Source organism: Vipera ursinii (assembly GCF_947247035.1).
Source record: "Vipera ursinii genome assembly, chromosome: 5".
Lineage (NCBI taxonomy): Eukaryota > Metazoa > Chordata > Lepidosauria > Squamata > Viperidae > Vipera > Vipera ursinii.
The window spans coordinates 59,975,533-59,993,015 of record NC_139518.1 but is presented as its reverse complement, the minus strand read 5'-3'; the positions used below and the strand labels follow the sequence as shown (position 1 = coordinate 59,993,015).

At 38.4% G+C, this 17,483-nt stretch overlaps 1 protein-coding gene across 1 annotated transcript; it reads right to left on the bottom strand.

Moving 5' to 3' along the window:
• Window positions 1-928: 928 nt before the first annotated feature.
• Window positions 929-17,333, bottom strand: ACADSB (acyl-CoA dehydrogenase short/branched chain). The gene is made up of 11 exons (XM_083364610.1): window positions 17,151-17,333; window positions 14,761-14,920; window positions 13,981-14,081; window positions 12,860-13,066; window positions 11,408-11,578; window positions 10,105-10,230; window positions 9,597-9,689; window positions 7,736-7,825; window positions 6,973-7,110; window positions 5,932-6,031; window positions 929-4,541 (listed from the first exon to the last, which is right to left on the bottom strand). Exons 1-11 carry the CDS (start codon window positions 17,193-17,195, stop codon window positions 4,471-4,473), a joined length of 1,302 nt encoding a protein of 433 aa, XP_083220736.1. The 5' UTR covers window positions 17,196-17,333; the 3' UTR covers window positions 929-4,470.
• Window positions 17,334-17,483: the final 150 nt, after the last annotated feature.

Genomic DNA, 17,483 nt, shown 5'->3' with positions numbered 1-17,483 from the left:
ATATCCTGCTTCCCTGGGGCTGATGGGTTTGGGTGAGGTATGTAGATTTTAGGGGTCTTTGTCTTCTTAATCTTCTGGCTTCAACCTTCCTGGATTTACATTTGCATTTCTACAGAGCTGGCCTCTGCCTGGGGGAGGGAGACCTGGGACCATTAAGAAAACTGGGCATGCTTTTCTGTCTCTGATCCTTTGAGGAAATATATTTTTCTGACCTTTTAATATTTCCTTCTCTGGGATGCTAACTTCCCACAATAGCAATAGCATTTGACTTACATACCCACTTCACAGTCCTTTACAGCCCTCTCTAAATGGTTTCCAGAGTCAGCCTATTGCCCCCAACAATCTGGGTCCTCATTTTACCAACCTCAGAAGGATGGAAGGCTGAGTCAACCTTGAGCCATTCAGAATCGAACTCCTGGAGCCTGCAGTACTGCATTCTAACCACTGCACCACCACGGCTCTAAGTACCATATGTTGGTCTTAAAATAAGCAAGTTTCCCATCCTGCACTAGGATGTTATGTCCAATGTCACTTTCTCTATGGCTAGTTGTGTGTCAGCTGTTTCAGGATACAATAAACTAGATGAGACATCTGACATGTATTTGATTTCTTATGAATAGCTGGTAAGAAGAATAGAAGAGGCAAATGAGGTCTACGAGGGGTAAGCAATCTTGGCTCTTTTATGACTCTTGGACTTCAACTCCCAGAATTCATGAGCCAGCATGGCTGAGTATGGAAACCTCTCCATTTCTCCTCAGCATTGCTGACTCAGGAATTCTGGAAGTTGAATTCCACGAGTCATAAAAGAGCCAAGGTTGCCTACCCCTGCTATAGGAAGAAGGTAAAGAAGCATGAAACTCAAACACTTTGTGCTGTTTGTGATCCTTGTGTGTGAGAGACCACATGCCTTATATGATTTCATTACTCATTTACTTAACTTTTGCATTTAATTACCTTTTCAGACTCACAGCATTATTTTGCAGATTAAGCTTACAATCAGTGTGAAAATTACAAAATACATTTCGAAGAATCAAGTTTGCATCACCAATACAAGCAATACAAACATATGCCCGTATTAGATGTTCTGTTTGCAAGATGTACCTCTAAGTTGGAAAAAAATGAATACAGTTCATTACATGTAGCCCAAAGAAAACAGGATAATATTTATCCAAGCAAGGAATGCTTGATACAAAACCATTTCAAATACAAAGTTAATATGTTGGGTTTAGTTAGCTGTCTAGGCTAGAGGAGATTGCCTGTCAGCAGTACAAACTGGGTACGGCAAGAAATTTTGTTAATAACTTTTCAATTGCCAACCACCTTCAGCTACTCTCCCACACAGCCTAGAGTTGCTCAAACTTGTGTGTACTATCAGTACATGTATGTATGTATCTTTCCCAGTCAAGAGTAGGATGTTACTCATCCCCGAAGACAATTTAAAAATGAGACAAAGCGGTGTAGCACTTGACATTTAAAAGATATAACCAATAGGCCTGCATTTGTTCTGAAGACTTTGCATTCTTATCCTTAGAACTGTGGGACCTCAAGATACATGACTATACTGTCTGACCATAGTGCACCACTTCTTCCTAGCAAATCATCTCTCATTTTCACTCCCTTCTCGAAGAGGCTTGGGCCAATAAGCTTTTAGGAATGTTGGAACGGCAATAGCAATAGCACTTAGAGGTTAAATACAGCCCCATAGTGCTTTATAGCTATCTCTGGACAGTTTACAATGTCAGTATATTGCCCAATGTTCTACGGTTCCTTCTTTTCTCATGTCCTTTTTGTCTTCATTGTTCCTCTGTGCAAATGCGATGAATAATCCCCTTTTCAAGGGATCAGTCTTACTTACCATGTTTCCCCGAAAATGAGACCTGATCTTATTATTTTTTGCCTCCAAAAGAGGCACCAGATCTTATTTTTGGGGGGGGAGGGTATCTTTTCCACTCACCTCTGGCACCAACAGCCCCGCCCAGCCGGCCCACTCCTTCTGCGACCGAAGGAGCAGCTTCATTCTGCAGCTAAGAATGGAGCTCCAGCCTGCATTTTGCAGTCAAAGGCCTTTCCGGAAGGCTACTGCAGCTGAGAACCGAGCTATGGATTCAATCTTGCAGACCCCCTGCATAACCGAGCTATGGATTGAATCCATAGCTCGGTTCTCGGCTGCAGTGTCCTTCTGGAAATGCAGGCCTTGGGATGCCACAGAAGAAGTAGACCAGCCTGGCTGCAAGGTAAGTGGGTACAGGGCACATGGGGCAGCTCCACACCCCCACCCCAGCTTGATTTTTAGGTGTGTGCCTCACCCCAAAATTAGGGCTTATTTTTGGGGTAGGGCTTATATTAGGCCAACCCCCCCCCAAAAAATCAAGCTAGGGCTTATTTTCGAGGTAGGTCTTACTTTTGGGGAAACACGGGTACTAGTAAGGCTTCATACATAGGTGATTTACATATGTAAGACACATCTATATTTCAAATATGGCACTAAGTAAAGCAGGCACTTTCATCTGATAAGTCTGTTGCCACAATTCCTCCCAATGAGGTAGAATACATTCTATAATCCAATAAAGGCAAAGATTGTGATGACAGCTAAGGCAAGCTCACTGATTTAACTAGGACTTGGATCTTTTCTTATCTGCACTTTCAAGAAGCCAACGTTTCCACAGACTGTTCAACGTAAAACACAAGTTCTTGTTGTCTTTATATATCATTTATGCCTTCTAACACAGGGGTCCCCAACCCCTGGTCATGAACCGGCACTGGGCCTCAGCATGCCAGAAACCGGTCCGCGCAAACAAGCAAAGCGCCATCCACAGGATGCAGGAAGCATGCAAAACCACGCCCCCTCTGGTCCGTAGAAAAAAAACCTCTCCATGGAACCAGTCCCTGGTGCCCCAAAGGTTGGGGGCCTCTGTTCTAACACATTATTCTAGAACACATTGCAACAGTTCATATGTCAAAATAAATAGAATTCTTCAGAAACTAAAGTTCTGTTAATTGGGAATACTGGTACTTATGTTTAATTTATACAGAATGCTGAGGATCAAACACAGAGTGTTACATAGGGATAAAAGGGCTGGACTGTAGTAAAGACTGGGAATCCCGCTTTGAGATTTAAGAGAGAGTTCTGAATTGAAAGTAGTACCTCCACTCCCTGCCTTCATAGAAAGATCTCTGACATAAGGAAAGGAGAAACAGGATAAAATTGGCAGGCTTTCGTATACTGTATATAAGAACCAAAACGTTCCCTGTCCTCAACTATGACCCTGATGGAGAAAATTTAGAACTCTGAAGCTCCTAGGAAAAAAAAAACACCGCAAACCCTATAATATTGGTTCTACTGGGTGGGATTAAGAAACCTGGAACAAAGCGATAAAACTGCTGCTTCTGAATGACCTTCATCTTGTCATTAAACACTGGACACTTCAAACAATGGTAACAGGATTCCTGTTAGGAAATCTACCATACTACTAACAAATATATATGCGTGCATACATACATACATACATACAGTATCACTAACTGAACAGCAAAGGATAAAAATCTGCTTCATCTCCCCAGTTACCCAGTCACTGAGTAGCTAGCACCAGCACGTAGATTTATATACTGCTTCACAGGGCTCTAAGCGGTTTAAACAGTCAGCCTATTGTCTCCAACAATCTGGGTCCTCATTTTACCGACCTCAGAAGGATGGAAGGCTGAGTCAACCTTAAGCCGGTGAGAATCAAACCGCCAAACTGCTGGCAGCCGGCAGTCAACAGAATTAGCCTGCAATATTGCATTCTAACCATTGCACCACCATGGCTCTTTAGTATTTACTTTGTCATTTTCTAAGTAGTGAGATAATCTTTTCAAGGACTGATTTGTTACTATTAGCACTAACATGCAAGTGTTGCAGAGTAGTGGAACATTCTTGAATATGCTCAGGCTTATCACTTTGATAAACAGAATTAAAAAGACCTCCTAAATATCTGACAGGCTAATACAGTGGTTCTCAACCTGTGGTCTGCGGACCTGAGAGGCCTCGATGTCGTCAAAGGGAGTCCGCGAAGGCTTAAAGAAATGTTATGATTTAAATCTTAAGTTAAGTTTGGGGGGTGGAGGTCCATGGCCATGGTCACAAAAGATATTTAAAGGGGTATCCATGGTGAAGAAAAGGTGAGAACCACTGGACTAATACAAAGGCAGATGAGATTGTTTGTTTGTTTAAAAGGAAGTGTGGAAGTGCATAATCTCTTATTTCACAGTAATTGGAAAAACAAGTAAGAATACTTATGGTGTATTACTGATTCCAAATAGTCCCGCCATTTACATTGTACTCTTGTAAGAAAGTTGCCCAATGATTAAAAATTACTGTAATTTGGTTCCTTGTTCTAAAACCCGCAATCTGCAACCCACAAGCAAGTGAAACCATATTTAATTTTCTGAGAAGTAATCAGGTTGGCAACAAGTCATTCAATTCCTGGAATTTCAATACTCTTGGGCGATGCATTTTGCAATAGTGTTTAACTGGATATTTGAAGTTCCTTCGTATATGGTACCTGAAAAAAACCATCAGGGGAAAAAATGAATCAAGGAGTCATACAAAAACTGATTAAAGCACTTTCAGCAAACACCCTCCTGTAAAGATTCAATATGTAATCAAGGTCGAGCTAAACATTCTATAACGTATTTTAACAGGAATGTTTGCAACCTGCAGTTTGTTAGCCTTTCAGTAGATACATAAAACTTTATCACAAGGTAGACGTAAGGGAGGCGATCAACTGCTGCTAGTCCTTTGTATAGTCCAGGCACGAAGCTCAACCACGAGTAAAAGCTTTTATCTTTATTATAAGCTTACATTAACATAATTTTGCAAGACTGAAAATATTTCTCCTCTGTGTTCTTTTTACTCCCTGAAAAACTAGGGAGTAGTTTCTGATTTTCCATGTTCCCTCCTGGTTCTGAGAAATCTTCTACATGCTGTTTGTCTAGTCTGCAGCTCCTCCTCCAATCTCTCAACGTTACGCTCACAGGCTATTAGATTGATATGGATGAAATTGTTATATTTATTTCAATGACAACCTGTATAAATGACAGTTCAGTGGAGTGAGGGATATATGAATCACTAAGTCGTTTACTGATGAAACAATGATTGGATTTATATATTGTTCTACAGTGTAACATGATTTATTTTATTTTGCTTGATCATGTATCAGCTCAGCCATAAGCCATGATTTAAGGCATTATGTGTGAACAAAACCATCATGGCTTATTTAACAAGGATATGAATTAATTAATTAATTAAATGAAAGGAAGAAAAACAAATACATTGTGTGTGAAATTAAGAGAAAGGATGTAATTGTTTCATGCTAAGCTTGTAAGCTTGTAAGCCGCCCTGAGTCTTCGGAGAAGGGCGGGATATAAATGGAATTAAAATTAAAAAAAAATAAAAAATAAAAATTGAACTGAATGAAGGTGGTGTAAATTTATACACAGAACTGATGAGGATATTCAGGGAAGTGAGATGAATGAAAAGGCTAAAATGGATGTAATAAGAATATTTGGTATGTTCACCACATCGAGTTATTTATAAAGTAATAAAGGTAGGATAAAAATCTAATAACTAAACTAATGAATAATATATACACATAAACATGTCCACAAAGGAAAATTACTGTGAACTTTAACTACTCTTCCTCTAAGAAAATTAGATAGAAGAAATGTATCAGCTTTCGTTACGATATTTTCAACTCATCTAAGCCAACCATTCCATTTTAAAGGAAAATTACTAAGGAAAAAGAGAAGAAAAATTCTTCTTTTCAGATAAATGAAGAATTTGCCACTGAATATATATCAGAAAACTCTGAAAATTGATGCTTAACAGCTTTACAATAATTAAATTCTGCATTCAATATAATGCAACATAGAAATGCATCATATATAACTTACCAATCTTGCAGTCCCTGTAAAATTTTTCAACCGGATAATCTTTCGTAAAGCCAACTCCACCCATCCACTCAATACATTTACTTGTTGTTAGAGTTGCAACCTTTAAGATATACAGTAAGACTGTTGTGAGGGTTTATGAACTCTTTGGTTTCTACTATTAACCACCCCTCTAATAAATATATTACAAAAATACAAAACATTAATCAAATAATGCCATGTTCAGCTAATGATGCTAATTAAAGAGCTCTAAAGCTTATGGATTTTGGCTGGGAAACTACAATTCTTTTGATCATAGCAGTTTATTATGAAATATAATTTGCCATACAACCTGGGAAGAATCTGACAAAGAACTTTGATATTCATATGACAAAAAAAATAAATGGGGATGCTTAAACCAAACGTTTAAGCTCATGGCAACCTGCACTTGAATTTTATTTCAGAGATAACAAATCTGTATATGATTCAATTTACAGTCTTCAATAAGATAAAATTTGCAGTGATACCACACTCTAATTTGTTTGTATTTAATTTCTTACTTTAAGAGGGTCTATTAGCCATTGAAAGCCAGTTTGGTGTAATAGCTAAGTCATCAAGCTAAAAATTAGGTTTTGAGTTCTAATCTTGCCTTTTACACAAAGCTAGTGGGGTGATCTTGAGCTAGTCACTTTCTTTCAGCCCTAAGAAGGAAGCAATGCAAACCACTTCCAAAAAAACCTTGGCAGGGAGTGGTCCAAGGAAGCAAAAATATCTCCAAAAACCAAAACTCTACTCAAAAGTCATTTGGGACCAGAGCAGCATATAAGTCCTATCTAGTTTGCAAATAAACACACAGACAATTGAAATTTATAATATAATTTCTGTCTTTTAAAGTAGGAATTAATTTATTCTTTCTTTTTAAAATAATCCTATAAAATATATTTAAGGTGTCATTTTTCTCCTCTACATAGCTGGCCAAAACAAAGAGAGTTAAGACCTGAAAGAAACAACAATTCCCCTTCATTTCTGCTTAAAATTGAAACAGAAAAAAAATAGAGAGCTTACCTCTGCTGCATAATATTTAGCCATGCTTGCTTGTTTTATAAATGGTTTCCCAGTTTCTGCAAATCGGGCAGCATTATAGACCAGCAATCTTGCAGCTTCAATTTGAATGGCCACTTGAGCAATCTGATGTTGCAGTCCCTTAGAAATAAAACTTATATTGAAACATTAGCTTCAGGAAAAATTAAATCTCCTTTCATGACCATCAACTATACATGGAGTTCTCAATCTTATGGTAGCATCTTTGCAATTCTTAAGCAATCCTTTACTCAGTTATAAATCTAATTGCGCTTGAAAGTGCTTAGTTATGAGTGAGTGTGTAAAGGTCAGTGGCTAGAATGGCCAAAATTGAATTAAAAACTAGACAAAGAAGGGGAAATCACTGTTGTCACCGTCATTCATCAAAATGTGTTACATACAGTACTATATATAATATGTATTACAATTGCTATCTGTATTGACAATGCTGATGAATTCTGTAACAATTTTGTCATGATATATGAAATAATAAAAGGTAAAGAATTTTCATCTGGAACGGTAGTCACATTTTAGATATGTTGTTCAATTTAATACTTTGTGGTTATTATTTATTTAGCGTATGGCATATCGTACATGGACTAGCAATATTTTACTTTGTGGTAAATACTTAGCACTAGCTGCTGTAGAATAGTAACATTACAGTATGGTTTATAATGTTTGCCTCTACCAGTCATAATTATTTATATTTTATGTTTATATCTCTTTCACAGAACACATCAATCAATACCTGAAAATCAAAAATGCTTTTTCCAAACTGGGTTCTTTCCTTTGTGTATGGGATAGTATGATCAAAACACCCCTGTGCTAATCCCAGCATCTGTGTGCAGATAAACAAACATTAAAATTATTGCAAAGCACCTTACTTCACACATAGCGACTTAATTTCATAGAAACTATTGAAATAGGTTTATAACTAAACAGCGGTTCCAGAAGGCCTGGTAACTTTAATCCTAGATTTGTTCATTCTAAAATAGGGCTGGCATGCTGTCCTAACATAGTCAGCTAATATGACCCAGGGCCATGAAACAAAGAAACTGTAATCCAGAAACATCTGGAAGCCATAAAATGTCTTCCGTTAAAAAAGAATTACTGAGGAGTAAGAAAAGTATGGCAGCAAAGAATAGATTACAGAGTTATCTGCTTTACTCCAAAGGTTTGGATTAGTATTTTTGAAATAAAGTCCTTCTGCACAACAAAAGACCTCTAATCTGCCAACTATGGGACTTCACAAGGAACCCAAATGTAGCGCAAGAATGATAAACTGTCTTTCACAAGAATTAAATCCAGGAAAAAATTAAGAGACTTCAAATGGACTATTCAGAGCAGCTACAGATACATACTGGAATTTCTAGGATTGTCTTAGCAGAATAACTATTCTATCAATGTAATTTTGATGGATCTCTTATAATCATTTATCATCCATACAAAGAGTAACTGTAATATTTAATATTAAGATTAGACAGCAGCTGTGATTCAACAATTTATGCAGCTAATTCCATGCCCCCAAAGAAGCTAGGATTTCATTTGATTGAAAAATAGTTCCCTTCTCTTTTGATGATTATATAGTATATACGAAGAACAGAGTCACGACATAACTTTATGGAAAGAGGTAAATGTACAATTGTATTTGTGACCACCATAAAGAAGATCAGAAGTCACATCTTTATATCATTTTATTTCTTTTCTAATTTTCATATACTTTTTCTTTTCTTTTTCTACCTTGGCTTTTTCTTTTTTCCCCATTTCCCCTTCTTATTCTATTTTAGTCTGAACTCGTTTTTCTCGTTTCTAAAACTTTCAATAAAATTACATTAAAAATTAAAAGTTCCTTTTTTCATACTAAGCGATTTCTGAAACAGATGGCATTTTCAAAGGTAGATTGTAGAATGTGACAGTTGCCTGTAGTTCAAAAAGGCAAAAATCCAAAGTCAGGTTTTTGAGCATGCATAAAATTATTCTTTGTTCTATTGTGTATGGACGACACTTTTATCCCTAAGGATGCATTTCTTTTTAATCAACTGTCAGGATTGTCTCCATACTTATTGTTGTCATTCCTACTTAACTGACTCTCTCGTGCATCTAAACCAGACATGTCAAACACAAGGCCCGGGGCCCAGATCTGGCCCTCAAAGTGGTTTCATGTGGCCCGCGAAGCCATCCTGGAAACAGTGAGGGAACGGCCCCCGCTGCCTTGGCCCTGGCCCAGAGACCCTCCTTCTGCCAGAAACCCTCAGATCTGTCCCACTCCTGCCCAGGCCCCCATAGGCACCCTTGATACGAACGATGTAGAGCTGGCCGCGCCCACCCAGTAGGCCATATGCACTCTAGCCACGCCCACGCAGTAGGCCATGCCCACCCTGGCCATACTCACCCGGCCCCCTGAGGGCAACCACAATGCTGATGCGGCCCTCAATGAAATTGAGTTTGACACCCCTGATCTAAACTCTCTGCGTGTTACTACTGAGCTTCTTTTTCAGCTTACTATTGCAAGGGCAATTATTTTCAAAATCAAAGGGGAACTCAGGAGTTAAAGTTCCTCTTTTATTGTGATTTGCCCATTGAGGGCAACTATTTTCCAGTTTACTCACCTGCGCAGCTATGCCAATTCTTCCTACATTCAGCATTCCAATAGCATACTTATAGCCCTGACCAACTTGTCCCATTATATTGCTTTCAGGAACCTACAAAAACAAAATAAAAACAAAACAAAACATAATCAGTATTGACTCCTTTTTTGTTGTTTCTAAAAATCAAAAGGCCATTATTATGATACGGCATTCAAAAACTGATAAAATCTAGTTTTAAACGGCGACATCCAAATTTTAGAAATAAATAAAAAACAAAGCAGAAAATCAAGATGGTGCAATTTTTGATATTCAGAAATTGGCTTTAAGCTTGGTTAATTATAAATTATGGCCATGTACCTTCCAACTGATAATATATTTAATATTTAAGGCTATCACCCATCTATAAAAAAAATGCAAACCTGAAATACATCATTCTCTTTCCAAATTCATGGGCTCCTATAACTTTAGCCTACTGACTTACTTCATAGAATTACAAACTCAGAACACTGCTTTACAAGTTTTATTCTACCTTCACATTTTCAAATGTCACAGGACATGTAGATGTTGCTCTGATTCCCAGTTTATCTTCTTTCTTTCCTACATGCAGGCCATCTGTATTACGGTCTACTATGAAACATGTAATTCCTTTATAGCCCTGGGAAAAAAAGGTAGATACAATAATACATGAACTATGTGGCGAGTATATGCCAGATAAATATATTCCAACCCCTGCAAAATAATTCATACTCAAAGTTCTATTCAAAAAAGGGGATCATTCTTTGAGCATCTATAATTGGGGATTACTTTTTCCCACAGTGGTGATCCACCTGCAGTTCCTACCATAGCATTGTATTTTATATCAAGACTCACGTGGATTCTCTAAGCAAAAGCACTGTGGTTAATATAATAAATAGTGTTTGGGTTGGCCACACAATGCCCGTACCATTCCACACCACTTCTGGATCATCTGTACAGATATACGTACAAAGCTCAAATGAATAAAAAACTACAATATTTTGTGAGACTTCAGTGTAAATTGCTCATGGGTGATTTCAGGCAAGGAAACTACATAAGATTTTGTTTCATTAAATGAGATTCAAGGAGTTATCTCTCATCAGGTTTGGCATTTTTATGAAACTTCAGCTGCATTAAAAATGTGCGTTTGTCACTTTACAGCAGGGATGTCAAACTGCCGGCCCGCGAGCCAATGAATCATAGCAAAACAGTGCCCACCCCATTGCCGGCAATGGCAAAAAAGTCACGATTGGTCGCAACACATCACGTGACGAGTTTGATACCCCTGCTTTACAGCATAAGATCTGCAACGTTCTCCTGGATAGGTGAAGAGATTATCAGCCTCTGATTAGAAGCGAACTGTTTGAGACCAAGATAGCTTGAAAACATTGAAGCAAAGCAAAGAAAAGGAGGCTATTTATTGTTTGCATTGCAATTGGGTCAACTCTGCCTTCAAAGACAGTCCCTTCTTGAATAATCCTTTAGGCCACCTGCAAGTGGTCAAAACTTCAATCTTCAGTGTGGTCACAAAGTACCAACACCTTATTCTTCAAGCATAGTAGGCTTTCCTGTTTACCATTGGTCTGAACGAGCAGGTCTACTCAGATTAAGGTGGGGGGGAACCCTGGAAAAGAGGCAAAGACCACGATTTCTGCCCCTATGTCTGTTGAAGTTTCCAAGCAGATGAAGATAAGCTGAAGATTTATGTGAAAATGGCAACTGGAAAAAGCAAGATGAAACGTTGGCATTATCCTATATTTTTCACCTTAGTGTAGCAATACATGTACAATCACATTACAGTGATTTTAACTACTTACTGCTGAAGGGTTTGTATTTGCCATCACCAAAAACAGTCCTGCTTGTTCTGCAAAGCTAATCCACATCTTTGATCCATTGATGATGTAGTAATCCCCTTGCTTTTCAGCCCGAGTCCTCATAGAGAAAGCATCACTGCCAGCTCCTGATTCAGAAATGCAGATGGCGCCCATCTACCATTTAACGCAGAATTCAGTTGTCAGCTAATTCCATGGACACTGAAAGTCTAGGTTTGGCAAAGTAATCAGAGAAATCTTTCCTTTTATGGTATTTGCCTTGAAAGAGGTCAAGACAACTTATAAAATACAGAGGCAAAGGCTTGGTTACTATTGTATTGGCACAATTAGCCATTGATATAATGTTAAAGGCAGGTAGTCAGTCAAGAAAAACATTTGAAAAGCTCCCTCTTTACAATAGTTTTGAAGGATATGCTATTTAAATGTAATTAACCATGCCACCTTTTCTATTTCACACATATATATATTTACTGCATATTTGATCAGGTCAAAGCTATTAATTTAAATGTGTGTAAAGATGCTCCCTCCTAATATTTTTAAATATTTATTTATTAATGTTTGGTTTTTTTATGGTGTTTTTATTGTATGCCATTCAGAGTCATCTTCATGAGATGGACGGCTATATAAATGTGATAAATAAAAAAATGAAATATTTAATAATTTAATAAAATGTAAAATTTAAAAGTAACATTTCACACTTTATAGCTTCTGTCAAAAACCTCTAGACTGTCCTTGGTTTTCTAGTCAGTGAAATACACTATAATTTTGAACTCCAAAATTTGCAAGTATCCAAGACAGTGAAAGATCTAAATAAGAGATTATGTTTTAAAACACAAAGATGACCTCCAAGGTCCCTTCCAACTTATTATTATTATTAAATCAATAGCAACTCTATGTAGAGTAGGTAGTCCTCGACTTTCAACCATTCATTTACCGGCCATTCGAAGTTACAATAACACTGAAAAAAGTGATTTACAATGGACACTTACGAACATAGCACATCATATGATCAAAATTCAGACAGCTGGCAACCTGCAAGTATTTATGATGGTTGCAGTATATTTGGGGTAACCTTTCCAGCTGGCTTCCCACAAACAAAATCAATGAGGCAAACTGGATTCACTTCACTGCAGGAGTTTAACAACCATGGCAAAAAAAAGTTGTAAAACTGGCTGCGACTTACTTAACCGCCTTGCTTAGCAACAGAAATTCTGGTTCTAATTGTGGTCATAAGTCAAGGACTGCCTGTACAATTCCAATTGGGAGTATGCTAATGTTAACTTGAACATCACAGTGTTTCAGTGTAACTTGCATGTTGATTGGGATCTTAATTTCATATTAAGAGTAATATTACTCACCTACAAGTAATAGTAAATGGCACTACTGCAAACTTTATAAATTTATGTTTTAACTTACTCATGAATGTACTTTACCTACCATGTCTTTTGCCAACCTGGGCAAATAGATTCTCTTTTGTTCTTCTGTGCCATATATTGTAAACATTTTATTAGTGAAAGTATTCTGGAGTTCACACGCAAGTGATACCGATGGGTCAACTTTGGCTAACTCCTCAACAACCAGAATGGTAGAAAAGAAAGAAGATCCGGTTCCTCCATATTCTGCTTCAAGCTCAATACCCATTAACTAAGAAAAACAGGATAAGTTTTTGTTATGGAGAAGAAAAGTGTACAAGTCAAGATTTATACCCCAATATCAAAACTTCTAGTCAAAACAAGAGCCACTGACATCCAATTGAATTTCTAAATAATTCCACAATTAGTTGTATAATTATTTGTAATTAAATCTAGTAAGTCAATGGAGCCTTGGTGGAGCAGTGGGCTAATGCCTCCTTAAGTAACACCAGCTGCCTGCAATTAGTGCAGGTTCGCATCCCACCAGGCTCAAGGTTGACTCATCCTTCCATCCTTCCGAGGTAGGTAAAATGAGGACCCAGATTGTTGGGGGCAATAAGCTGACTTTGTAATAATGCCGCTTGGGGGGGGGCAAAAGCCCTAATAAGCAGGCATGTACATAGAATGAAGGCTATTGCTAAGCACATTGGTTTGTGCTTAAATTGTAAGCCGCCCTGAGTCTTCGGAGAAGGGCGGGATATAAATGGGATTAAAATAAAATAAAAAATAAAATAAATATTAGGCAGCAGGCCTTGAAATCAGTGATACATAAACCACTCTTGTTGATTGCTGTGAGATCTTTATTCTTATTAAATAATAATCAAAATGCTTGTTGCATACAACACATGTATCTTCCCCAATCTATTTCCACTGAAGCAATTTGGTAAATTGTCTCTCCTTTAAGTAGAAGATAAAGACTAACACCTACAGAAAAAATGAAAAACAGCATTCTGTCCCAATGTTCACTCAGCAATGATCATAATTCATTTTTAGATTATAATATTCTAACATACCATATTATTATAGCTAACAACCAATATACTGCACATACAGTTTATACTGTATAAAACCTAGCATGTTCACATTGTAGTTAAAGTTGAAAAAGAAGCTTAAGTCATTTTTAAGGATAAAAAATAATGTACAAACCCCTTTTTCAAATAGTCCTTGAAATAAAAAATCATCCATTTTTGCATCGGCATCCATTTTTTTTACTAATGGAACAACTTGATCTTGAGCAAATTTTTTTACTAAAGAAAAGAAAAAAGGATATGAAGGAATCAAGCTTTAGTGAATATATATATATATAAACAGCAGACTGACTGACTGCCAATACATTGCACAAATCTCCAAGCTGAGGGATACAAACAACAATATATTGGCATTTAAGGTAGTCTCCAGATCAGGGGTGTCAAACTGCCAGCCCATGGGCCAGTTACATCATACAGAGGACGCACCCACCCCAGCTCCAGCAATGCAAAAAAAGTTACAATACATTGCAACACTTCAGGTGATGCGGTGAGTTCGACACCCATGCTTGTGAAGGACAGTGCTGGAAGAACTGAATTTGTTGCACTCATATTATTAGCATATCTTTAGCATAAACAGTCAGTGTTCTGTCCTTCAGATTTGCACAGACTACTATTTGCACAATACCCAGGTAGGAGAAAACATTTCACAAATTAACCCATTTACAAACTATTATAAATACTGGCTTTGGGGTATTTCTTTATTAGGTACTTATATCATCTTTTAAAATCAATCTTCTATCACTGAGGTTTTGCAAAATCTGATCTTGTTACTGTTGTATCAGCACAAAAAAAGTTGAGCAATTATAGAAGTAGTAAACCACTAGTGGAAATCCTGCCAAATTTATAGAGGATTTTGCTGAAAGAATTTGAATCTGTTCAATTACACTGGACACATTACCTGATTCTTTAATCATTAACTCTTCTTCTGTAAATGTCTGAAGTGGAGCACAAGTTAATCCTTCTTTGACTATATGTGGCAAAGCTTCCGATTTGAAAGATTTAGAGAGACAAGAATGAGTCATCCAATGATTTATGCAGAGCGGCATATTCCATCCGGGCTATGGGCAAAAATATTTTAAGATTTAAAAAAAAGAAAATACTTAGTTAATATTAGATTCAGCAAATAATCACATTTCATATAAAATCTGAACTTCTAATTTGTTCCACATGTCTGTGTTACAGATTATATATGTAAACCTTAAAAATATGGGCAGTAAACAGGTAGTCCTCAAGTTACAAGTATAATAGAGCCTGCCCATTCCACTCAAAAACTCGTAGAGTGAATCTCGAGATCACTCCCTTGCTCACTAAAACGCAAGTAGCTCATTAAGCGAACATGAGGTATCTCAGGGTGGGGAAGGCTCTGCAGGGCCTAGTGCTGGAACAGGCCCCCAAGGCCTTCCTGACCCACTAAGATATCCAATAACCAGATTGGGCCTGGAAAAAGCCACCGGAGCCCAGATTGGACCACTGGGGGGGGCGCGGAAGCATTCTCCGGCATCAAATCCGGGCAGCAGCGGCCTGGAAAAGGCCTCCGGAGCCCCGATCCAGCCTCCCCAGCTTAAGTTCCGTTCTCTGTTGCAGACAACAGAGGCCTAAAGTACCATGAGATCACACAAGATCAGTAGTGTGAGATCTTGCCCCACTGATCTTGTGTAATCTTGCGTTTCTTTAGGCCTCCATTCTCTGCAAACGCAAGAAAACAAAGGATATCGATTTTTGCAGGGTGAGTATTGAAGGCCTGGTGCCTAGGGAGGCCCAGAGCAGAGGTGGGGAGGGAGGGAATAACCAGGGTGAATGTTGCAGAACCACTGAGGTCGCTCGTAAGGGCGAAGGACTGCCGTGGTGCTGCAATATTTGTAACTTCGGGAATTGTTCGTAAGCATTAGGAGTGCTAAAAGTATCTTAACTTACAATGACTAAATATTTTCTCTTAAGCCTTTTACCTCATTCTCAATTCGCTTATCTTGCTTAGGTCTATGAAAATATATTAGAATTCCTCAGTGAACTGGATAAACACAAGGTATATTTAATGTGCATGCTATAAAATGTAAACACAACTTTATTTTTAAAGTGAGATTTATTACAAAAACTTGAGCCTCTTTACTCAGAAATAGGTCTGCATGCAATAGGGCTCATTCTTAAGTGCAATACTGTAAGGGTTCACTTTTGCAATTAATGAAAAATGAAAAAGAATATAATATACTGCATGCATTTGACAATGTAGCATATGCTTAAAGCTTGCCTATGACAGATTCCTTCCTCACTGTGAAAAGAGCATTGGAGAGAATTTACTCTAATTTCAGGGCCGCATCAACCAAATTAAAAATACTTCTGAATCTTTAATAGGTGCACAAGGAGAAATTTCAGCAACTGGATCTCTATGAAAATTAGCACAGCCGTACAAAAATTCTGTTATTCCTTTCACCTTATTATTATCCTTGTAGTTTCTCGTTGAACAACCCTAACCGTATCCGTACCCCTTCATTACATACAACATCAATACTTTCTTAATTTTAAAAGGTGACAATGCTTTAATGCTGTATCCCCTGAACACTGCAATCTGGGAACATAAAGCTGTGGACAGCAACCAAACGCGGCCATGTCTTGGAGCAAACACAGAGTAAGGGAACTATATTCTAAACATGCCCCGTTTGGATTCTCATCAGTTTACGTACTCGGTCCAATAAATAATAGTTTTTGTTCCTTATTAAGGTTCATGGATTGCTAGTCTAGTGCCTAGGGCCAGGGGTAGGCAACCTCGGCTCTTTTATGACTCAGACTTCAACTCCCAGAATTCCTGAGTCAGCATAGCTGGCTCAGGAATTCTGGGAGTTGAAGTCCATGAGTCATAAAAGAGCCGAGGTTGCCTACCCCTGCTCTAGGCAATTAATTCTGTGTTGCAAACCACAACGTTTGCTTCACACAACACCCCAAGCCAAAAATATCTGGCTTAGAGAATACATCTCAGAATTTGTCTCCGCAAAGGCAAAACAGGCTTTCAAAACCTGGACCAGCAACTTTTTTCTCCCCAATCCCCTAGTTCAGGGGTAGGCAACCTCGGCTCTTTTATGACTCGTGGACTTCAACTCCCAGAATTCCTGAGCCAGCCACGAAGTCTACTAGTCATAAAAAGAGTCGAGGTTGCCTACCCCTGCCCGTCATTAGAACATCTGGCTGTGCCAGGCACCGACCGCGACCCTTCGGCGTGTTAAGCTCGCGCTCTGCCACGGAGCCATCAAGGGCGGCAGCTCTTTGCATCTCGCCCCAAGTTTTACAGCCCCTTACTTTCCTGCACCGTCTCAGCAAAGCCGAAGCACACGCAGGTGCCATCGCTGATAACTCTATGCACTCTTGCTACCGCTTTATCCCAATTCGCCTTCAAGCTTCTTTCCGCCTCTCAGCCGCGCGAGGTTAGATAATCGCAGATTTCAACTGAGGACCTCAAAGAGACAGGGAATGGTGCTATTTTTTTACTTCGGGTTCCCGTTGGAATCCAGCATCTGCGGGGCAAGAATGGTGGCGGCTCCACTCACGTCATCCTTTCCCGAGGAAACCTTTGCCCTCCGCCCAAGCGACAAACCTTTGCTTAAAATCATGCTCGGGTTAGAGACAGCGTTT

What these genes read in the sequence shown, in the direction of transcription:
- ACADSB (XM_083364610.1), bottom strand. Translation starts at nt 17,195, where the DNA reads ATGGCACCTGCGTGTGCTTCGGCTTTGCTGAGACGGTGCAGGAAA. An exon ending in TGCTGAGACGGTGCAGGAAA is followed by an intron (nt 14,921 to 17,150) that starts GTAAGGGGCTGT and finishes TTTTGCCCATAG; the next exon opens with CCCGGATGGAATATGCCGCT. An exon ending in GTTAATGATTAAAGAATCAG is followed by an intron (nt 14,082 to 14,760) that starts GTAATGTGTCCA and finishes TCTTTTCTTTAG; the next exon opens with TAAAAAAATTTGCTCAAGAT.